General features: G+C 60.6%; 1 protein-coding gene across 3 annotated transcripts; it reads right to left on the reverse strand.

The window, feature by feature from the left end:
* Window positions 1-4,557: 4,557 nt before the first annotated feature.
* On the reverse strand, window positions 4,558-21,140 carry RBM38 (RNA binding motif protein 38). Of its 3 annotated transcripts, none has more exons than XM_032257211.1 (4): window positions 20,711-21,140; window positions 19,758-19,881; window positions 19,207-19,261; window positions 4,558-6,311 (listed from the first exon to the last, which is right to left on the reverse strand). In XM_032257211.1, exons 1-4 carry the CDS (start codon window positions 20,945-20,947, stop codon window positions 6,008-6,010), a joined length of 720 nt encoding a protein of 239 aa, XP_032113102.1. In that variant the 5' UTR covers window positions 20,948-21,140; the 3' UTR covers window positions 4,558-6,007. The 3 variants fall into 3 exon arrangements, with proteins under 3 accessions (XP_032113102.1, XP_032113101.1, XP_032113103.1); XM_032257210.1 differs by having other exon boundaries at window positions 19,758-19,911; window positions 20,711-21,125; XM_032257212.1 differs by lacking the exon at window positions 19,207-19,261 and having other exon boundaries at window positions 20,711-21,133.
* Window positions 21,141-23,414: the final 2,274 nt, after the last annotated feature.

Below are 23,414 nucleotides of genomic sequence, written 5' to 3' on the forward strand. Positions count from 1 at the left end.
GCCCCAGCTCCCCCCTCAAGGACCACGAATGTGCAGGCACTGTGGGCCTCCGGTCCTGCAGGCACGTGAGCAGCCATGTCCAATGAGAGCTGTACGCCAAACTCCCAACACTCGCTGAGGCAGAAGCTCGAGCTGTCCTCCTGGAGCTGCCCCTAAGGAACCGGCAACCTCGGCCATGTTCAGTGCGCACTCTGAGCCTCAATTTCCCCCTGGGTGGAATGAGCATAAGGATAGGCCCGGCTCACCCCACTGGTGTGAAGGTAAAGACAGGCGTGGTCAATTCCAGTCTTCCTAAAGTGCCTTGTGAATGGGACATTACTCTCATGGACTCAGAGCCTTATTACTGGAAGGACCTGAGGCAGAAACTACACATTGTCTGCACAAAGACATTCCTGCGTCTTCCTCCTTAGCAGAAGGCTTTCTGTGTTCCAAGTAGCTATGTGACCAGCTAAACACCGACATTCCCCACCCACCCTTGTGGTTAAGTATGGCCATGTGACTAAGTCTGGCCAATGAAATGGAAGAGGAATGTTGCATACAACTTCTGGGAAGGCTCCTGGAGAAGTCTCAACTTGAGATACGCCAGCCTTCCCCTTCCTTTCTTCTGCTGCCTGGACTTGAACATGATGGCTGGCACTCCAGCAGCCATCTTGGTCCCTAAGATGGTCTTAAGAAAGGAAGCCATGCTTTGAAATGTTTCACTAGGATGATGGAAGAGGCCTAAGTCCCTGATGACTGTGGAGCTGTCATCCAAGCCCTGGACTGCCTGCTTCAGACTTCCTTTACGTGAGAAAAATAAATAAATGACAGGTAGCTAAGAACCGCCCTAATTTTAGATTTTCTATTGCATGTCACTGAACCTAGTTCTAAGTAATGCCAGTCCTTTGAGGTTGTATATGCCAAGAGTCTTGGTTGCAAAGGAAAAAAAATCAAATCAAATAGGCTTAAATAAAAGGGGGAATGTATTAGCTCTCAAAAAAAGTCCAGGGTCTAGCTTCAGGCATAGCTGGATCAAGGGGCCCCCAAAAATGTCCCCAAGACCCAATCTCTTCTCCTGTCTCCTTCCTTGGCTCTCCTTTCTCCTGGGCTGGCTTCCTTCTCAGGCAGTCTCTCCATAAGCACAAACTCCTCTCTGCTCCAGGCTTATCTGCTCCCAGCTTGGCTTCCTCAACAGAGAGACAGCTTTCCTGCCCTAGGAGTTCCAGTGGACTCCCATGGACCCACACAGGGTCACACACCTATCCCTGAACCATTCACGGGGTCCAGGGGAGTAGAATATGCTGACTGAGCTGCGGAGTGAAGGGTGAGGGTGGCTCCTTTGAACTACCCAGCCTGAGGGTGGTGCAGGGGCAGCTTCTCAAGGAAACCCAGGTGCTGTCCCAGGAAAGGAGTGGATGCTGGGGAGGCAGGACCGGTGGGGCTACCCAGGGGTCAGCTCAATGCATGCAGGAGAGGAAGTGAGGTTCAGAGAGGGTGGCACCCAGGCAAGCCCCCCATCGGGCAGAGTGGGCAGAGCAGAGCAAACCGGGGCTGACATGAAGGTGACCTCACCACGGTGTGGCTTCTTCCTGTGGGCCGCAGTGGCTGTGGCTCACAGCTTGTCCTAGTCCAGTCCCTCTGCGATTACACCCTCAGAAGGGAGTGACAGCCCAATGGTCTCGGAGAGGCCTTTTTTCCTCTCTGGGCCTCAGTTTGCTCAACTGGAAAGTGGGGTGAAAATGGGGCTCTGATCACTAAGGGAAGCACCTCTCACCCCCCACTGCCCCTCCCCAGCAAGAAGTCTGCAAACCAATGCCATGGGACAGGGTGGGGTCTCAGGACCCTCTGGATCCTGCCTGCCTCTCCCGGCCCCCAGCTGGCTCACAGCAGCCACGTGCCCCAGAAGTCTCGCTCTGCCACTGCCGCCCGGGCCTGGTCCTGCCCGCTTGGAAGGTAACAGCTTGGAGGTGGTCTGACCTGTGGGCAAAGCCGGCTGGTGGGGTGACCCCGGTCGCACTGCTGAGGCTCTCTGGGCCTTGTCATCTCCTTGAAGAGGGGAAAGCAGGAGCTTATCCAGGCCTCACAGGACTTGGGCACCCAACTCCTGGGGGCAGTGAGTGCCCGGCCCATGCTGCTGTCATTGGGCCGTCCCAGCTTGGTGTGCAAACCCCAAAGGCAGCGGCTTCAGGTGACCCCAGGAGGCACAGCAGGGGATGGAGGATGAGTGAAGAGAAGGGGCAGCCACGGACTCAGGTCACCCCAGAGTGACCGCCGAGGGTGGCGAGGGAGGGGCATCTATCCCCTAACTCCCTGGCAGCCTGCTGAGGGCTGCCCCAGGGTGTCAGCTCCCTGGCCTTCCTGCTCACCTGTGCACTGGCAGAGCCCAGGCCGATGTCCAGACAGAAAACCCTCTCGGGCTGGAGGGCTGGCAGTGAGAAGCCTTCCCTTGCGCTGAAGGACGCTGGCAGCCAGCATCTGCCACCCAGCCAGGTGAGTGGCCAGGCCTGGCACCTCCCTCACCTCCCATCCCTTCTCCCTCCGAGCCCTCGGGCCGGGACCTGCTCCACCTCCCTCTCCCGCAAGTCACTAAACCCTCAAAGCGATGGCTGCTGCCCCGAGCCAAACAATGGGGGTGGGTCCTGTACTGTCACTCAACATGCAGGTGCGTGTGTCTGGGTGCACATGTATGTATCTGTGTCGGTACATGGGGGTGTGCAGGTGTCTGTCTCCACATGTATGTGTGTGCACGTCTGTGTGTGCCTTGGAAGGGTAGCTATGTGTGCAAGCGTTTCCGTGTGCATATGTGCATGTGCTGTGTGAGCCAGGGTGCGTACATGTGTAAGTGTGATGGTGTGTCTGAGAATGTCCGAGTGTGTGTGTGTTTCTCTGTGTGCGTGTATCCCTCAATACCACGGGAGTCTGTGTATGGCACATACATGTTTGTGTTTGTGTATCTGTGGATGCGTGTCTGTGTGTAGATGTGTATGCAGTTATGCCTGTAACGGTATGTGTCTATGAGTGTGTATGGGGGCAGAGATGTGTGTTAACATGTACATATACACAAACATACCTGTGCATTCGTGTGTGCATATCTGGCCCTCTGGGCACCAGAGGAACACAGCGGGTAGGACAGAAGGTCCCTGCCTTGGGAGGACATGCACGACCCTCTTGCACAATAAGGCTCAAGGCCGGGGCCGGTCTGGCTGGGCTGAGCCTGCCACCTCCATCAGGCACACCCCGCCACCTCCATCAGGCCCGCACCCTTCAGCTCCAGGCAGGCCTCTCTCACCACATTTCCTGGCCGCCCAGGAAAGTGGGCTCCAGCCCTAAGCATGTTGGTCCACTGGTGTGGGATACCTGGAGGGTAACTGACCATCCATGAAAGCACGTGGCACAGCATGTGGCGCAGAGTCAGTGGCCACAGGGGTAGCGCTGGGGTTAGTAAGACCCTCACGGCCGGGGCTGGTGGCCACGCCCTGCATTGCAGCTGCCCTCAGCCAGCCCCTGCTTCCCACTCAGCTCAGGCGACAGAATTTCTCTCTCCTGGCTTCATCACCATCCAGTCTTCAATCCTGGGATCCAGGAGATGTTTTCAAGGCCTTGAGGCCTTCCCGAAGGCCTGTCCCCAAAGCTGCCAGCAGCTGATAGTGACAGGAAGCAAGCAGGCCACCAGTGGCCTTTGCGATAACTCTGGCAGTACCCGCAGCCCCCCTCGATGGCCCCCCAAGTTCTTATCAGCTGCAGCAAGTCTCCTCCTCTGGGCTGGAAGCCCCATGCTGACCTCCCTGAACCCTCATGAGTGTTTGCAAACTGAGACAGCCGGAGGGAGGGGCCTGGGAAGAAGCGTAGCCCCTACAGGATCTCCATCACCCCTCCCCGGAAACCTGTCAGTCTCCACCCCGTGACACTGTGGTGTCTCCCCCAGCAGATGATAAACCCCAAAGGGCAGCCCTGTCTGCTCTATCCCCAGCGCTCTGCGTGTGACCCAGCACACATTTCCTGGGATGACTCAATTGAAGGAAGGAGTTAATATCCTCACTAGCCCCAACACCTCCTCGATGAAGGGGTGTGATTTCCCCAGGGCTTTCTAGATGCTGGGCCTCTCCAGCCCCAGAGTGAGGCTTCCCTCCCTTCCTAACTCTGCCCGAAGGGCAGCCGTCCTCAACAGCTGCCATCGCCCCCTCAGGAGCCCACACTCAGGGTCCTCTGGTGGCAACTCCCCGTCTCTTGGGGAACTGTCCTATTCCACCGGGATCTATGTGGTGGGGCTGCCAATCAATCCCACATCCAGGCCCCTCCCCAGCCACAGCTCCAAGTAACCTAAGCGCAGTCCTCTCCAGGTCTGAGGCTGACGGTGGATGATGCGCGGTGGATGGGGTGCCAGGCCTCCCCTGCATTAGCGGGTGGGAAGAGGGGCTGCGTCTGTTCTGCTTCGGAGGCTCAGCGGCTGGTGCAGGCCAGGCACTCTGGCACGGCTGCCCATGAAATTCTGGGCTCCTGAGCCAGGAGGCGGAGCATGGGTGATACCCACAGGCACCAGGGGAGCTCTGTGTTTCGAGAGAAAAATTACAGACTGACTTTTTCTTTAAAGAAAACAAGTTTTATTTTTATCATCAGAACATTCTAATAAAAATATTATTATGAGATTAGCTACCTTTATTCTCTGGGCCTTGACTCTGTCCCAGGCCTGCCCTGGAGCGCCTGCACGCTCAGCTCCCTGAGGTAGGTCCGGAGGGAGACCCCCCCGCGCTGCCCCCCGCCCTTGGCCAAGATACCTCTCACCTTGCACCCCTCCTTGGACCCCCACAGCCCTGGATGCCCCATAGCAGCCCTGCCATGGCTGGCAGAACAGCCTTCTCCCTTCACTAACCCAAAGACAGGCAGGAACGGTCTTGGGCTGGCACACAGCAGGTGGTACAGGGGGAGAGGGAAGAGGTGCCTCCTCCTGCATTCAACCACCCAGCAGGCAGAGCTCAGGGCCCCAACAAAGCTGGCACCACCGTGGTCTAGACCCTGAGTGGACTGAACCTGTGGGTCACTCCCTTGCCCTTCCACAGTGGTTAGGGAGCTGGGGGGGAGGAGCATCAGTGTCACAGTGAGGGGGTCCTGAGACAACTCACTGTGCCCAAGCAGGTGGAATCAGACTGGCGCGGGCGGGCCCGCGGGGCCTGCTGTCTGCAGTGCCTGCCCCACCGAGAGGCTCCTGGCCCGCAAGCTGGCAGACACTTTATTACACAGAAACACTGTCGTCGTCCCCGTGGGCGGAACCAACAAAAGCAAGTCTCTCCAAGTCAAAAATAGGTTTTGGATTCTTGGTGGCGGCAGTATCCGCTGAAAAAATAGACTGAACTTCTGAAATTATCTAAGTAGCAAAACAATTACAAGAAAAAAGTTGCGACTTCAGTGCTTTGACTGAAAGGGGCCTTTGGCCGGCAGCCCGACACCAGCGGCCCCTGCGCGCCTGGGAGCTCCTCCGGCTTGAGGAAGCCACCCACGCGCCCTGATGGAGAAAATGGGACTCCAGCAGGAGGCTGTGTCCCCACCTGGGACCGCACTCACAGTTTGCGAGGGTCAACTTACAATCAAGTCCATTCACTTCTTGCTCTCAGGTTCCCTGGAGTCAGGCATCTCTGCAGGGTCCAGGGCGGCCAGGGGCTGCAGAGGGTCCGTGACACCCCAGCCAGGTACCGCGGTGGACACAAGCCTGAGGGCACCTGGAGTGTGGAGAGGCAGGAGAAGGTGCAAGGAGAGGCTGCTGTGGTGTGCAAGGAACGTGGGGTTGCATCTTTAAATAGCTCTCAGTCATTCTTCAAGTCCTCCCTCAAGACACCATGGGACCTAGATTTAAAGAGAAGCTGTCTCTCCATGGTCCCAGGGCGCAGGCAGAGTGCCCGGGCGGTCTTCAGAGGCACGGGTGCTGGTGGCACCTCACTGAAGCTCAGCCAGGCTGCCGCCGGCCCACTGTGACCTGGCAGCTCTGTCTGCTGTGAAGGTGACAATGCCACAGTTCTCGGGGCAGGAATGCCCCTCACTGCATCCTGTCAGGCTGCAGCTGTGGCGCCTGGTACTGCACGAAGGTGGTGCCTGCGGGGGCTGCAGCCGAGAGGGCCTGGGGCACAGCGGCCGGGTAGCTGTAGCCCATGAAGCTGGCAGCCGTAGCTGGCGAGGCGGCATATGGGTACTGGTCGTAGGCAGCCGGTGGGTACTGGGCATAGGCCGGGCTGGCAGGCGTGTACTCAATGTAGGGCGAGGACAGTGACGGGACGGGGGCAGCCGGGATCACCACGCTGGGCTGCACGATGGCTGGCGGGTAGATGTAGTGCGGGGTCAGCCTGTAGGGCCAAGCATTGCAGGTCAGGGCCGGGAATGGGGTCGGGTGTACAGCTGGGCGGGTGGTGGGGTACATGATGCGTGCCGCCCCTACCCTGAGCCTTGATTTTCATCATTTCTGGGCTGAGGGCTGCAGGCTCAGGACTTTTGAGCTGGCTGTTCCCGCCACCCACCAGGCTCCCTCCTCCCCTCTACTGCTCCTCTTCAGTGAGGCCCTTCCTAGAGTGCACTCCCCACCCCAGCCCTACACCCCACATCCCCAGGGCTGATGCAGAAACAAAAACGTTGGATGGTTGTTTTCAAATGATCTGAGGATTTGAAGACACGACAGCGGAGCATGAGATCAAATGTGGGCCCTGTGCAAAGGCCCAGGGTACACGTCTGGGAGTCCAGCCCTGTCCCCTTCCCTGATCATCTCCCCGACACCCAACACCCACCAAGTGACACTGCATGCTCTACTCCTGTACACACCTTCACCCCCGCCAACACTCGCTCTCATGGGGCTTCCTTCTGTCTCTGCCAGCAGACTGTGGCCTGCCACAGAGCTCTGTGAGGATGTGAGACTGACTGCGTGAATGCTGGAGCAAAGGAGCGCAATGGCAGTGACCACAGAGATGATGGTGCCATTAGCAGCCCTCGGAAACGTCACACTCTGTACGGTGACTGAGCGTATCACCCATCGGCTTGCTCTTCCCATCGTGAGGCCCATTTCACACACGGGGCCAGGTGACTTGGCCAAGGTCTTACAGCTGATGAGGTGGAGGGGCCAGGAGTCGGCCAGCCTCAGAGCTGTGCTTTTAACCCTACCCAGGCAGGCCATCATGGAAACGCGTCGAGACCACCACTTCCTGCCTGCTGTAGGCTAGCCAGGCACACAGCATGCCCAGCCCTCAGCACGGGGAAAACAGAAGCTAAAGGAGGCAGCTCTCCTGGCCTGGGCCTGCTCTGCCAACCAGCTGCTAGGTGGCCCGGGGCAAGCAGCTGAGCCTCAGTTTCCCATCTGAAACAGAACACCCACCTCAGCGGCATAAGAAGCTGCTGCAGAGCCCAAGGCATGGAGTGGCCCTGCCAGGGCACGGCACTGCACACCCGGCAGCAGTATCTCCCCTGCCTTGCACGCCTGCCTGAGTGATGTAGGCCAGGCCCGCAGGGAGCGACCTGGAACCTCAGCTTCCTTCCGCACCTGTAAGCGGGGGGCCCCACTCAAGGGAAGAGGCTCCGGGGAAAGTACATCTGTCCCTGCATTTTCCTGCACTTGGCAGGGACGGAACTGGGCAGCTTTCTGGAGCGCATTTTGGCAACACGTAGGCCACTGCAAACACAGGCTCCCTCTCCAGAGCCAGAGTCCCCTCAGGGTCAGAGAGGAGCCCTGGCTTCTAGCACAAAGGCACGTGCACTCAGTGGATCCTGTAGCCCCTACAGAACAGTGGGAACCAGGAAAACCCAGATGACAGGGGTGCGGGCGCCCTGCTCTTCCCACACAACGGGCGGCAAACACCTAAGGGACACCTGGCCTGTGCCTGAGGGCCCCCAGGGTCCCTTGCTGCCCCACCCCGTCTGGGAAGAAGTCCCTCCACGGCGCCACCCTCTCCACTGCTGTTCACTTTCCCAGGTGGGGCCACTGCAGTGGCTGCTGTAGCCACACCTGCAGCCCACACGGCTCGCCCTCCGCAGCACCTGTCCAGACGCCCTGGAGCGGCGCCTCCTCTCTTTTTCCCAGGTTCGAAGCCTCTGCCGTCCACCCTGCATCCTTCATGGGAACAAGAACCTTGCACGGAGCTAGGCCTGGGTTCAAATCCTGACTCTCGAGCTGTGATGCCCTTCTTATCTGTCTGCCAGGATGCAGCAGGGATCTGACCACACAGCCCCTGCTCTCGAGGGGCTTAGCTTCTAGGATGGGGAGAGGCACCAAAACGCACCAACTCATAAACCAGAGTTGGGGGGACTCCAGGGAAGTCAAGGCAGCAGAGGGCTATGATGTGTGGACAGCAGATGAGGGAAGAGGCCAGGTGGCTTCCTGAAGGAGTGCATGCCTGCAGAGACCTAATGATGAGACAGAGCTGGCCGTGGGGGAATGGCACTGCGGCTCGACAGTGGAGGCAAGGGCAAGTCCGAGCGTCTGAGGAGTGGATGAGGGAGCCAGCACCCTCTCTGCACAACCCTCCAGCGGCAGCCCCACCACAGGGCAGCTGGTCCGCTGACCCCTGGCTTCCACCGCACACTCAGCTCCACACTGGCGACAGCCCACACCCCGCAGCACCTCAATCCCTCGAATCCTCCCCACCTGGGTGCCCGGGACCTGCCAACGCCTCTGCCTGGAGCCCTTGTCCTGGTGAGGCTCCTGGACCCCACATGGAGGCCAGCCTGCCACCTCCCTGTGCTGCCCGACCCCCCACTGGACAGCGTGCTCTGTCAGAGGGAGGGCTCTGTCTCATCACCCAGCTTCCTGCCAGGGCCAGGCCTGTGGGAGGCACTGGGCACACGGTGCTGACGGAACAAAGGCCCGGTGAGTGGCACAGACCCCACTGAGAAAGACAAGGAGCTCTGGCCAGCGGAGGAGGGGGGCCCCAGCTGGGTCTCAGAGGCCTCCCTCGAGAAGAGGGCGAGTGGAGACACAGCAAGGACTGTCTTGGGGCTGTGCCCAACAGGCCGTCCCTGGCATCACCAGTGTCCCCTCACCCAGCTCTCAGAACCTCAAAAATTCCTTAGTTGGAGGCCATGGAAGCTTTGAACCCACTTCTCCAAACATGGGCAGTGGTGCCCCTGCCTCAGACACCTTCCCCCAAGTATTTGCTAAAAAATGTGTATCCCATGCAAACTGCAAAGGCCAATGCAGCCCAGGGACCAGCATGAACAGGCCCCAGGGCCCTGATCCACAGCTGCCTTCAAGAACTGCTGCCCAGACCAGGAACGCAGAACATAGGGCATAGGGCCGTGGGGCAGCTGGGTTCCGGCCACACTCAGCTCCAGGGCTGCTGTCACTTCTATCGGGTCCCCGATGCCCCACATCATCGGGGCCACAGCTCTGCCTTGGCCACCAGGGAGCTGCCCCACTCAGGGACACTCAAACACAAGCGTGGAAGGGCAATTTCTAGGCTGGGGAGGAAGAGGGCTCTCCAGTTTCCTGACCCTTGGGGACACTGCACGTCTGTACCTTTTCATCTTTCTGTATGTAAAGGGCCTGGGATAACTTACAAAACATTTTCAAGGCCACAAAAAAGATGCTAGTGTTAGCCCATTTCCCAGAGAGGAAATCTGAGGCTCAGAGAAGCTGCGAGCAATTTGCCTCATCACAGAGCAAGGGAGTGACACAGCAGGGCCTGCTGTTGGTAGCTATGCCTTCGAGAACTGTCTAGGGCCCCAGGTTCGGCTCAAAATAAAAGGCAGGCATGGCAGGGGCCACACCTCCAGGTCCTCAGCAGGAGGGAGAACACAGGGGAAGTCAAGGTGGAAGGAGCCACGAAGCCCCCCAGGCAGGAGCTGTGCTCCAGTAGCTTCTCTCCCTCCTTGGGCTGCGCCTCACCCTGCACTTGTCTGAGTTACCAAACAGGTTTCAAAACTTCCAAGGCCCAGTTTCCTCATCTGCAAGTTGGTCCCACAGAGGCTGACCTCCAGAGCTCGCTGTGCGGCCCTAGAAGCACCACTAGAACAGCAATTCCCAGCCTGAACAACTGTGCCCCAGGGCTTGCTGGACACTGCCTAGGGACAGTCCCAGCTGTCACAATAGACAGCCAGGAAAACGGGTGAGGGTGCTGCCGACATTAGGGGTGGAGGCCCGGGGTGCTGACTGCTTCCTACAATGCCCAGGGCGCCCCCACAACAAAGCGAAGCCGCGCTAAAGGTCCGTAGTGCCAAGGATGAGATGCCCGACTTCGGAGCATCAGAAACCACGAGGGAGGGGCGAAGACAAGGAATCCTCACTGCTGCTCTGACCCCAAGTGCCCATGCTGGGGAGCCTGCAAAGGAGGCAGGTGGGGACTAAGAGAGGCAGAGGGGCACACACACCCACGAAGCCACGCACGCATGGGGGAACCTGCTGAGTGGTCAGGTAAGAAAGAAAAATGTAGCCAAACCACCAGCCCGCGCTGTCCAAGGGCAGCCCTGCCCCAGCCGCAGGCCCAAGACTCCATTTCCTGGCAATGCAGAGTGGGTGCGTGCACCAGGCAGGTTCCTCAGCACCCCCACCCACTCCAGGCTCAGAAAGGTCAGGTGCCCCAGCCTCTGCATGCAAAGGCACGGCCTGGTAGCCCCACGCCACCCCATCCACCAAGCCTCAGCAACACCGTGTCCCCAGCAGAGGCTCACCTGCCAGAGCACATGCCAGTCTGGCCCTGGTGGGACTCGCCTGCCCTCTCCACCTCAGTGAAGAGCCCACCAGGCCACCCAGCACTGCCCTGCCCACTCAACCCTGCTGCAGCCCCTGCCCACACCATCTGACAGGGAGCACCCCTGCTTCCATCCCTCAATTCTCCGATCCTCTTCCTCCATCACCAACCCTCCAGGCCCAGCCTCCCTCCACCACCACCACGGCAGGGCCATGCCACGGCACCCGCCTCCCATCCCTGAATCCTTCACCCAGTGGCGGCCAGAGCTGTCTTAAAAACATCAAGCCCCGTCACCCCAGGACCAGAAACCTCCAGCTGCCTCCCAGAAGAAAACACAAACTGCTCCCTCATGGCTTCCTGCGTGATCACCTACCTCTTCTAACTCATCTCTGCCCACACTATGCCCACCCTGGCCACACTCCTGCTGTCCTGGGCTCCTTCTGTTCCCAGATTCAACTCCTTCGCACCACAGGGCCTTCCCACCTGCTGCTCTTGCTTCTTGCCACAGCTCAAAGCTCACCCCTGGGGGCCCCACCTGAGCCGAGGCTTGATTTCCCTGTGATCGGAAGCCCCCAGGTCATCCACCTCGAACAATGTCTTCCCCACAAGGGCAGGGTCTCGGCCGCATCCCCAGCGCCCCTGCACGGCATGCAGCCAGCGCTGAGCGCCTGAGGCACGCCCGGGCTGTGCAGGCAGCTGCAAAGAGCCCCCTCGGAGTGGCTGCTGCTTCCCAGTCCAAGTCCCTACCCCAAGAAGGCAAAGAAAGTAGCTCAGCCTTGAGCAGCCAGGGCTCAGCAAGCTGGAGGGACAGGTGGGCATGGCTCCACCCAGCAAGTCACAGCTAGATAGGCGCAGTCTGCCAGCCTCTGCTCCCACCAGGTGCCTGGTGCCCTGGGTGTCCTTATGGTGCCTCTGGGGAACCACAGGCCCCAGGGGGCTGCTGTGAGGATGTAACGCTCTGTGCGCCCAGGAACCTCAGCAGCATCGGTGCCCCGTGGGCCTGAGGAACAGGGCCTCCCTCTCCTAGGATGTTCAGCCCTAGATCGGGGGGCTGCAGCCAACGACCCTTGGTGAGCAAAACACACCAGCGACCAGGGCGGTCAGGTAGGAATCTGAAGATCGGGGACCCAGCGCCCTTCAGGGCCCCTCCTGTCTGGCCAAGGCCCACCGGCCTCTGCAGGAAGACAGCACTAGAAGCCACTCTGGAATCAGCCTCTGTAGGGCCACTGCTAGAGGCCCCTCCATACGCCACTGCCCGGCTGTTCCCTCACAGCAGAGGCAGGAGCCTCCCTTCCTTCCAGTTTTCCTACAGCTTCCAGCCCCAGAGTGACCAGGCGCCTGTGCCTCCTCATCCTCTGCAGAAAACTTCTGTCCTCCTGCCAAGACCCCCGAGAAGGAAGGGCCTTGCACCAGTCAAAGGCGGATCTGATCCAGAGAATGAATCCCACCACTTGTGAAAAGTCCAGGCAGAGCGAAGGAAGAACCCACAGGAAGTGGTGGGACAGACCCCCCAACATGCCACCCAAGCCCCTTCGCGATGCTGGACACTGGGTGCAGGCACTTAGCTGAGGTCAGGGGTGTTTGCAGAAAGACAACTCGGGTTCTCTGCTTCCCTCCAGTGACAGAGCCTGGGCAATACTAAACCCCCAAATCATGGAGCCACTGAAACAAGCCACCATTAGGGCTGGAAAGGCCAGGTGATCCCAGGGGGGCTGGGCACGCAGGAGCTGGCTCTGCCACAGCCCAGAAGAGGACAGGGGGACCCAGCACCTGGTCCAGACTGGAAATCTGAGGTGCCTGCCTCCCTTCCATTCACACGTGGCCCAGGCAGCATCTGCACCCTGACACACCCAGGGTCTGCACGCAGCCAAGAGCACCCCCGCGGACTCAGTCCACCGAGACTCAGGGGCCCAAGGGCAGAAAGAACCCAAAGTCCAGATCCTGGCCCCGCCTGTCCAAGGTGCATGGTCACTCAGCCTCTCCGGCCTGTTTTGCCCTCTGTAAACTAAGGGTGCTGCAGAGCCCAACAGTCTGCCTGTGTGACAGAGGGCTTGGGCCTCACGCACAGAGTCTGAGAAGCTCCTGGCTGGCTGGGTGAGGGGCGTGCAGATGGAGCCTGGGAGGCACCTGCTGCCCCACACGCAAAGCAGAACTCTCAGTGAAAATAACTGACCACGGCCCAGGAGGACTCATTTTCTGAACATAAAGTCGCCTCTGAAAATAAAAACGAAAAAGGCAAATGAGCCCATTTCACTTTCCCTGCTCCCTGGGGGCCTTGCCCCGCCACAGCAAAGACGGACTGCAGCTCTTTGGGTTCTGACTCCTGCCTGGCTGGGTGTGGAAAGGCCCCAAGGCACCAGGCAGGCAGGAAGCCAGGCCACGGCCCTGCCCCCGGGGAATCCCCAGTGACTTGCTCGGGGGAGGGCCAGGAGGTCTGGGGACATTCAGGGTCTCTGGGGCACTGTGTGGGGCACCAGCACAGAATGCAGGTCAAATGCCCTCTCAGTGGGGCAATGCCAGGCCAGGGCAGCATCTCCACCTGAACCTGTCCAATCTCCAACTTCTGATCTACTCCCCAAAACTGGACTCCACAGCAGCCTCCACCCCAGCCAGGGCCAAGCCCACCTCCCGTTTCCTAGGCCCAAAGCTCCAGAATCTCTTGGACTCCTTTTTCTTTCCCAGGTTCTCTAAAGTATGTACCCAGAATCTCCCAGGGCCGCACCCTCATCTCATGCCTGGATTACTAGGCATCCCCTAAGGGCCTCCACCCACCATCCAAGCCCTAAGCAGTCTAGGCTCAACCCAGCAGCCAGAAACAAAAACTCTGAAAACAAAAATGCAAAGTGACCCATCCCTCCTCTGCTGTGAGTCTGCGTGGCCCAGTGTCACTTGGGGAAATGTCACAGTGCCTCCCTGCGTCACCAGGGTCCTCAAGGAGTTGAAGCCACCCTGCTGGGCCCTGAGCCTCCCCATCTGCTCCCTTCCCCTTCCTAGCTCCTGTCGCCTTCTGAGGCATGCTGACCTCCTGTCTCTGGCCCCCTCTCACCACCTTGGTGCAGAAGACACTGTGGTTAAGAGCTGGAACCAGGTCTCCCCTCACCCTCCTCGGCAGGCATCCCCAGTTCCCTACTCCACCCACACGAGGTCAGCAGGAAGCCCCTGATGCCCCCAGCACACTGCGCAGCTCTCAGCCTGTCCACCCTAGACACAAGGGGAAACTGAGGCTAAACGAGGACAGCTCAAGCTCAGGCCTCCACCTCAGTCTGTGATCAGGCCTCTGCCCCAAAACAAAGCTCTGGCCCCTTGGCCCAAGCCTTCCAGAAGAGGCTCCCCAGGTGAGCAGGGAGCCAGGGTAAGAGCTCATGCTCGGAGAGGAGCCCCTGCTGCCTAAAGGCTGCTTTCTGTTCCAGCAGACAGGACAAACAACAGGTGCGGCACGGGCGCCCGCCCTGGAGGGCCACGGCGCAGCCCACGCCTGGCTCCAGATGAGCTGCCAAACAGGAAGCCTCGGTGGGGGCGGCAGGGCCACCGCGCGACACCCTCAGAGTGAAAACGTGACGCCACAATGGGGGGGGCAGTCACTTCCTCCCAGCCCCCATGCCGCCTGGCTCTGACCGCAGCTGCTGCCCCAGCCCCGTGGCTCTCACCCCGTGCCCGCCACAGCGACCTAAGGCTCACCTGTTGCCCTTAGCCTGGGCCGCTCGCTCTGCCCCGGGTGCCAATAGGGTGCACTTCCCCACTCGCCTCATCCTCAGGGGGCCTTCCCCAGCACATGTGTGCGCACACGCACGTGCCCACACACGCGCACGCGCGCCCTCACCTGCAAACCCTTCCTCTGGCTTTGTTTCATTCTGTATTATAAAACACTCCCAAGAAGTTGCAAGAACAGTACAGAGAGGTCCTCTGTACCCTGCCTCCTCCAACCCCCAAGGGCACATCCAAGTAACTAAGGACATTGGCAAAACCAGGAAACTACCATGGGCACAGTCTAGGAACTGGACTGCAGGCCTGCGTCACCCTGCACCGTTCTCTGCATGCACTAACTTCCGTTATGTCACGTGTAGTTACACACCAAGTGTGAAGCTGTATCACACACAGACACAACTCCCCACCGCTGTACTCAAGACCTGGGACTGTTCAGTCCCCACACAGGCACTCCCTCCGCCAGCTTCCTGTTTGACTCCATGCATCCCCATGCGGGCCCATGAGTGCACAGACAGAGCGTGAGCACCCTGAGATCGGGAGCGGGGTCTTTCTTATTCAAAGGATCCCTGGCACCAGGCCCGGTATACAGCAGGAACTCAATAACCACCCGATGAATCAATGATGCTGGGAGCAGCTGTTTACATTCTCCCCAGCTTGTACGTTCCAGCCTCTGGGAGACACGCATCTTCCCATCACCGCCTCCCCTGTCCCTCCTCTTGCCCTGGAGACCCAGGTGCTCTGCCCAGGCCCCGTGATGGCAAGGGCAGCCATAAACCACCCGGTCAATGTGGGCACCAGAGACCTTCACACGAAGGATGCAGGGGTCCCTGAAACTACACATGCGGTGGGGCAGGCACAGGCCTGGGAGAGGGTCTCCCGACCACTGTCAATCTCGGGGCCTTGTGCTCTGATTTATCCAAGAGCTGCCACCTAGCCAGAGGGAGGCGCTGAGTCTTATAGGAGGGACAAGAGCCTCGCAGCCCTGGCTCAGGTCCCACAGTCTGGGGATGTGTGAACCCAGCAAGTCTCTCAATTGCTCTGAGCCTCGGTTTTGCACAGACCCTAGAGCAGGGCCGGTAAGAGACGCGTCACTGACAAACTGTGGTGGCCAGGCCCTCATCTACAGGAGCTACACACACAGTCAGGTTAGTCCTGTAGGAGAGGGAGTGTTACCGTTCCCACTCACAGATGGGGAGTAGCCCGCAGAGACCGGCTGGGCCTGGCCTCGAGCCCAGGCAGATCCCAGGGCCCTCGCTCCTAGACATGGCCTGTACTTGACACCCCCGAGTCCCAGGAGCCAGTCTTGTCTTGAATCCCCTGGTGGCCATGTCCTGTCACCCAGTTGTGGCCAGTGAGATTTAAATGGAAACGTGTTGAGGCCTGTGAAAGCCTCCACTTTTCTGCTAAAAGAGACAGAGGCAGTTCATACTGTCCCTTATTGTTCTTTCTGCCCTGAACATGGGTGGGATGTCAGGAGTTGTGGCAGTCATCTTGTGACCATGAGGCAAGGTCCAAGAGACTCACAGACACACTGGTCCTCAGACCACTAAACCCAGGGGACATTTGGCAATGTCTGGAGACATTTTTGGTAGTCATTACTTGGGGGAGGGAATGCTACTGGCTTCTAGGGGGTGGAAGCTAGGGATGCTCCATTCCCTTCAGACGTTCCATAGGTCCTCAGGGAACAGGCGTCAAGGCCACAGCAGGGACCGTAAATAGGCAGGAAGACCTGCACCCAAGGAAGCAGCTGGCCCTTCAAAAATAACCCAAGGAGAGGCTCTGGGTGCAGCCAGGCCCAGGACAAACCTTGGTTGCCGGTGCACTCAGCCCAGGAGTAAACAGACACCCCTTGACATCAGGGGGCTCTTCTGGACCAGACCAAACTGACTGGACACAGACCCTCTCCAGACCACTGCACACCACCCCCTACAACTGGCAGGTGACAGACATGCTCGGCTGGCAGACACCCTCAGCAGGCCACGGCCACCGGCTCCTGCTGTGACTGTCATGTACTTGCCACCGCCGAGGAAGGCTCCTCCAACCCCGGACCCACAGTTAGGTCAGAAAAGCACAGGTGAGTTAGGTCTCACGAGAGCCTGTTCAACTGAAAAAGGAGGAAACAGAGGCAAGGAAACCCAGGCACATAGCAGAAAGTGTAAAAACTCCCTGGCAAATCTTTCTAAACTAACATTTGAGGCCCAGCCAGGAGAAGATTCCGCAGGGTCTTGCCTGAAAGCAGAGCTGTGGGATCTTCAGAGTTGCCCAGCGCAAGGTATAAAAGGTGGGGCCAGAAAGTCAAGGGAGAGTTCAGCCAGGCACAGAAGGGGTTAACGGGTAGACAACCCTCAGCTGCCTGGGCTCCTGGCTCCCACCTCCCTCCATGCCCTCAGCCAACAGCAGGGCAGGTCTCGATGCCAGCCCAAGGCCAACAAAACTGGCCGCTGAGTCAGGCCGGCTGTGCTCCCGGGGCCTGATTGTTCACAAAGACAAAAGGGACGCTGACGGCCTAGCTCTCCAGCTTGGCTGGCAAGCGGGGGCCGGGGGCAGACAGCTGACCCAGGCAGCCTGGCCCACTACCTCCCTGGAGCTGCACCCGAGGCTCCCACCACCCACCTCAGCAAGGCCCCGGTAGGGGCCGGGGGCAGTGAGACTCTGAGGCTTGAGTTCAGCGCTCCCAGGAAACCAAGCGCAGATGGTCCCTCTCACACCGTCCCTGTTTGGGTCTCCACCCCTTGGCAACCAACAAATAGAGTCTGTGGCCTCTTCATCGTCATAGGTATTAAATGGCCAGCCAGCAGATACAGTTACAAAACACTGTCGTCTGAAGTTGAGTGCACACAGCGACAGAATCTGTGACCCATCCCGACTGCTTCTGGACCGGTGGTGTTCACAGGACTCCGGAACAGCAAGGGAGAGGTTGGCCAGGGCCCTTCCCGCTCTCCCCTGCAAGAAAGCCTTTGTTCAGGCACTCAGGCACACATCGCCTGTGTTCCGATCTCCTCCCAGACACCTATTACCTTGCCTCCTGGACAGGTGGTTAGCCTTTCTCTGCCTCAGTTTCCCCATCTATAAAGTGAGAATAGTTTCAGTCCCATCCTCAGAGGCCCACTGTGAGGACAGGAGCAGACTTGGTGGGGAGGCCAGATCACCCAGCCCGCCTGCCCGCACACTGTTCTAAGTGGTTTAATGTTCCTGCCTTCTGGATGAGGAGGACGCCACCTGCCAAGACAAACCCAGGTGGTAAGGCGCAAAGTCAGGATTTGAACCCATATCTGCAGGCCCCAGAGGCCAAGCACTGACAGTGATGGAGTCCCAGAGGCAGCTGCGTGGACCAGAGCGAGCGGAGACGCAGGTGGGAAGGCCTGGTCCCACGGTAGCAGAGAACCGCCGGCGCTGGAAGTGCATCGTCACCTCTGGGCAGCAGCTCTTGTCCAGCCCGTGCCCTAAGATGCCTGCAGTGGGCCTGGGGAACGGAGCCAAGGGTCCGGAAAACAAGGAACACCCTCCTCATGTGGGCTGAACCCCAGAGGAAGAAGCTTAGTGAAGGCATGAAGCCTGGCGTGCTCCCAAACACCTTCTAAGATGACTCTAGACATCTACAAAACAGATGCCAGGACGAGAAGCACCGGGCTGCCTGCTCCCACCACCCCACACGCTCCCTTCTCAGGAGGACAGAAGCACCCCAGTGGGAAGCTGAGCTGCCCAGCCACTCCAGCACCCTCTGGCCAGCGGCTCCTCCCACTGCTACACTCACACAAACCCACCAATGCACAGGGAAGCCGGTGGGGAGCCCCCGAGGCACCCCTCAGGGCAAGCATCTCCAAAAAGTAGGCACAGCAACTTCTGCTGAGGCCTCTGACCCACTCGCCTAGGAGCTGGGCCCAGCCTGGTTCCACAGGAGCCTTGTCCACACTGTCCCAGAGAGACAGGGCCCTCCTCAAGTTGTGCACCTCTCCATGGAATCCGCATGGTGTGGGTGTACACACGTATGTACACACACACACACGATCAACTGGCATTAGGGATCTGGATTCAGAAAGCTCATGAAGTGCCAGTGGCCTAAAAGCGGTGGTGGTCTCTGAGCTGCCTTCCCCTCCAACTCCAACCGCACCCCATCAACATGCTGTGCTGGAGCAGAGAGCTCACATGTTGGGGCTGGGGAAGCAGGCCGCACGGCAGGCCCCGTTGTATCCCGAGCGTGTGTGTCCTTCCCCAAGCAGCTGCTAGGCCTTATTAGATGTTTTTAAAAGGGCAGGGAGGTGGGAGGCGTTTTAGGATGGGGGAGAGTGGGATGTGCTGCTTCTAAATGAGTCAGACTAGGATCCCACAGACCAGGCCGCTCAGGCAGGCGGCCTCCGCCCCAACCCCGAACACATCCTATCTGCAGCAGCGTTCACAAACATCAGACCTCGATGGCAATGACCTATTGCCACCATCTGCCCCAGCACAGAGCGGGTGAGAGAGTGCCTGGGGAAGAGCCCAGCCTGCCAGTCCCTAAGAATCATCAGCAAGCACTACCAGAGGGCGTCACCCGCACCAGGCCCACCCTTAGGCCCTCCATTCAGACACCTCAGACATGCTGTGACCACCCCCATTTCACAGGTGAGGAAAGTGAGGCCACACACCTATCGAGGGAAGCTGGGGTGCGCACCGAGGCAGGCAGGCTCCAAGGCTCACAGTCCCCTGGGCAGTGCGGCCCCTGCCCAAGATAGAGAAATGCAATCTGCCTTCTCTCCACTCCCTTGGCATCAACGCAATCACATGTCTGAAAACTGTCATTTCACCAGCCTTCCAGACCAGGAAGCCCAAGGCCCTCTCCACCTCATCTCAACAGCCTGCCCACCCCAAGCCAACCACATCCACTCACCCGTAAGTCCGCTGGATCAGTGCAGGGTGCAGCTGCTGCACCCCAATGGCAAAGCCTAAAACGAGAGAACAGTCAGGGGCTTGGCCTTACCGCAGGGGCGATGTCTTGGGGCTGCCCACAGGGTGGCAGAACCCCACAAGCCATCCACCTCTTGTCAAAAGGGATAATCAGCTTCCTCTCCTCTCCCAGGCCCCCCCCTCGGGAGCCCCAAAGCACCCCGAGGAAGTGTGGCAGCGAGTGACGCAGGTGCCAGCAGCCACTGGTGTGGGCACTCCAACCTCCAGGCCCCATGGTCACTTCCTCCCTCCCGAGAGGACAGCTGGCAACTGGGGAGAAGTACCCTCCCTGCCCCCTGGCCCCTGCCGTGGGCCACATGGTGTGAGAAGGGGTCTAGATCCTTGAGGGGGGGGATGGCTGCCCTGGGTTGGCTCTGCAGGCACATGATAGCTGACTGCCACCGCTGGGGCAGGGGGGGCCTCTTTCCACCCGGCAGATACGGACACCCAATATAGAAACCGAGAAGAGCCAGGCAGGAAAACACAAGCTCTCACCCGTCTGGAGGCTCCGCGGCTTGGCGCCCAGATACGCCAGGTTCACGTTGGCCTTGCGGCCGTCGATGATGGGGTTGGGGTCTTTGCAAGCCCTCTCAGCTGCCGCCCGGTCGGCCATGGTCACCTGGAGGAGCACGGACACCTCAGGGGCTGCCTTGAGGGAAACCAGGGGCGAAAGGGGCAGAGGGCTCTGCTCTGGCACCGGATGCTGTCACCCCCCTCCTTCCCTTCCACTGAGGGTGCTGTAGCCCAGGGTCCTTGGGCCAAGGCCCCTCTGACCCCTACCTGGGGCCCTCCCACAAAGATGCCTCCTGGATTTCAGCACCTCCCTTCAAAGTTCAAGTCCTAGGAAATGTGGGCTTCAAGGACAAAAACCCCTGAGGGGACAGGGCAAAAAATGAACCCTGAAGGGAGGGGGGGCCGCCTGCAGTGCCCACCAGCGCCGGCTGAGAATTTCCTCTGGGAAGGAGTTTGGACGCTGGGCTTGGAAGGGAAGTAAGAAACATGTCTTCAAGTCGTTTTTACTTAAGTTGATGTTTATTTGGGGCCGCTGAGGGGTCTGTTGAAAATAGAGGAAGGCCGAAGGGCTCCAAACATCCCAGGGAGGAGCCGTGGCTCCTCACCTGCCGCTGCTCCAGGAAATCCCGAGTGCCCATGTGGCTCCAAAACCTCCCACCAACTTAGGAGTCCTAATTGAACACAGCAGCTCTTCCTCTTAAACCGGGGGTGGGGGTGGAAGTGGAGGTGGGGGTGGGGGTGAGAGCCGGGGCCCAGGCCCGCGGTGACGGGGGTGGGAGCGCGCCCAGGAGAGGCGGCAGGTGCGAGAGCGGCGGGAGGCGTCCGAGGCGGGGGCGGCCGCGGGCGGGCTGGGCGTGTGCCCCCGAGTGGACTCGGCGCCCGGGACGTGATAAGGTGTGTGGCGGGGTGCGGGCCCGGGCGCAGGGGCCACTTACGAAGCCGTAGCCGCGGGACTTGCCCGTCTGGCGGTCGGTGATGACCACGGCCTCCTCGATGTCGCCAAAGCCCTCGAAGTACTTCCTGAGCGAGGCGTCTGTGGTGTGGTACGGCAGGCCGCCCACGAAGATCTTGGTGAACGTGGTGTCCTTCTGGGAGCCGTGCATGGCGCCGGGGGCGGCCGGGGGTCGCGGGAAGCCCGCGCTTGGGGCGCACGGCGCGGGCTGCAGCAGCATGGGGGGCGCCCCGCCACCTACGGACCCGGGCCGTGCGGCGCTGCGCTCATGGGGGGCGGCGGGAAGCGCGCGGGGCGGCCAGAGGCGCCCGTCCAGCCGCCAGGCCCGACCACTCGCGCGCCGCTCCGGCTCAGCGCGCCGAGCTGCGCCTCGCTACGCTCCCGACCGGCGCTGCGGGAACTCTGCGCCCCGGCGCCGCCCCCGGGCTTTGTAGCCGGCCCCGCCCCCAGCCACCTTGGCCCCGCCCCCACCGACCCCGCCCGCCCCGGGCGCGCGGGGACCGCCGGGAAGCGTAGTCCCACCCCCGCCCAGTCGCGCGGGGATAGTGGGGAAGAGGGGGAAAAGGGGAGGGACGCGCACGCGGGCCGGGGGCGGATCCGGATCTGGGGGCGCTAGGCGCGCCTTTCTCTCCTGGCAGCCACCGCCGGCCCGCTGGGTTACAGGCACTAACCACAGACCTGAATCTGGGAGGCCAGGCCCTTGCCCTCGTGGAGTGCACAGTCTGGAGAATTAAATGTAAAAGCTTTTTAGCATCCTGTTTATTGAGTCGGTATTTAACCCAGGGCGACTTAGGGAACAGCCACGTGTCATATTAAAAAAGTGGAATGATTTCTGTTTTCTATATAAGATGAGTTCCTCCGACCTACCAGGGAGCCCCATGCGTCATTCCGGGCGCGAGGCTGCAGCGGAGCACAGATCACACTCCCTGGCCCCATGGAGCGTCTAGGACTGAGAAACAGTTCGGCCAGTAAGCATACAGAGAACGACCCTCGAGGGAGCTACACCAGGGCGCAGCGGTAGAAGTGGGTCCTGGAGGCCCCGCGGGAGAGGAGGTGCGCAGAGGAAGCAGCTGTGGGCTCCTTCCAGCTCCACCCCATTCTGGGCTGGTGTAGGGATCCTTGGGGCAAGCAGAGAGCAGCCCCCGGCGCCTCCTCCCGGCCCCCAGCGATAGGTAGGCGGCCCCAGCTGCGGCTCCTGTGAGCGTCACACCAGGCAGGGCCAGCCACAGAATTTTCGGGGCCCAGTGCAAAATGCAGACGCGGGCCCCTGATTCAAAAGCCAGGAATTTCAACCTGGCAGCGGTGGAGCATGAAACCCAGCCCCGGGCTGTTCTGAGCGAAGGGAAGGGCCGTGTGACTGCACAGGCCCTGAGCCCGGACCTGCGGGTCACACTCTCCACCTCTGAAGCCGGGACTGGGGGACTCAAACCCGCCTCATCTCCGGACCCCGCGGTTGGGACCGGTGCCGCTGGGAAACCGCAGCTCTAAGCGGGGTCACTCCCTGCCCCAGCACAGGGCCTCCTCTCAGCACAGGGCGACGCTGGTGGGGTCTGTGGGGACTGGGGGTGGCACCCTGTGGGCTGCGGGGGAGAGCAGGGCCGGCGAGGGGCTCCCCGCGCTTCCTCCAGCACCCCCTGCCCTGACTGCGGGCGGAGTTTCCCCGGCCCTCCCCCACTCCCTGGCCCACGCTCCCTCGGCAGCCTTGACCTCTGACCTCTCCCTCCCCCAGGCTCCGCGCTATCCCGCTACACAGTGGGGATAGGACCCGGACTCTTCCAGAAGCCTCGGCCTCCTTTCTTCCCTTCCCCCTTCGTTCCCCGTTCCTGGCGCTCCTGCCCCGCCCGCGGCCCCCCTTGCCCTTCACCCCGCGTGGTTTCCTCTCCTCCTTTCGCGGGGCTTCCCATCTCGCCTGCCTGGAGCCCCCCCCCCCAATTTGGGCGCCGTGAGAACAGGAACCTGGCATGTTTCGCCCAAGCTGGAGGGCCAGGCAAGGAACCGGCCCTGTGACATGTTTGCTGAGTGAATCCACGATGGAACAAGGTGGGGTGCGGAAAGCCCCCGACCAGCCGGCGGCCCTTCGAAGCGCCTTTGAAAACTTTGATTAAAGTGTGACCTTCACTTGCCCCCGCGAGGCCGGGGGAGGCGGCCACTGCCCGGCCGCGTGCTCTTGGGCCAGCTGGGTCCCTTCACCAGGCCTCAGTTTCCCCTTCAGTTTCTCCGAGGCTGTCCCCAGCCGTCGCGTCGCCTGGGCGAGCTGGAGCCGGGTCGGCGGCGCGGCCACGCGCTTCAGCCCCGAGGCGCTTGGGCTCCCGGCCTACAAGTCCCAGCGCCGCCCGGGCCCGCCCCGCCCGCGGCCCTCCCGGCGCGACAGCGCTGCCGCCGGGGCTGGGCCCAGGGGAACGCGCCGGCCCGGGCGGCGGGGGAGCCCGGGGTCTTCTACCGGCCCGGAAGCGGGCGGGACAGGGGCGTGGAGGCTGGAGACGGGGCTCCCCAGGCGCAGGTCCCGCCGCACTCCTTTCTGGCCCCCTTGGGTTTCTGGGTCACCAATGTCTCCGCCCCTCCGGAGGCCCGTGTCCCCACGTGTCACCAACTCCTGCCGGACAGTCATTCACCCAAACCCCTCCCCCCCGCTTTTTTTTGAGACAAGGTCTCGCTCTGTTGCCCAGCCTGGAGTGCAGTGATCATAG

The sequence above is a fragment of the Sapajus apella genome, unplaced genomic scaffold, assembly GCF_009761245.1.
Source record: "Sapajus apella isolate SASKATOON/1434 unplaced genomic scaffold, GSC_monkey_1.0 scaffold96, whole genome shotgun sequence".
NCBI lineage: Eukaryota > Metazoa > Chordata > Mammalia > Primates > Cebidae > Sapajus > Sapajus apella.

What these genes read in the sequence shown, in the direction of transcription:
- RBM38 (XM_032257210.1), bottom strand. Translation starts at nt 20,947, where the DNA reads ATGCTGCTGCAGCCCGCGCCGTGCGCCCCAAGCGCGGGCTTCCCGCGA. An exon ending in AGTCCCGCGGCTACGGCTTC is followed by an intron (nt 19,912 to 20,710) that starts GTAAGTGGCCCC and finishes GTTTCCCTCAAG; the next exon opens with GCAGCCCCTGAGGTGTCCGT. An exon ending in GCCGCGGAGCCTCCAGACGG is followed by an intron (nt 19,262 to 19,757) that starts GTGAGAGCTTGT and finishes CTCTCGTTTTAG; the next exon opens with GCTTTGCCATTGGGGTGCAG.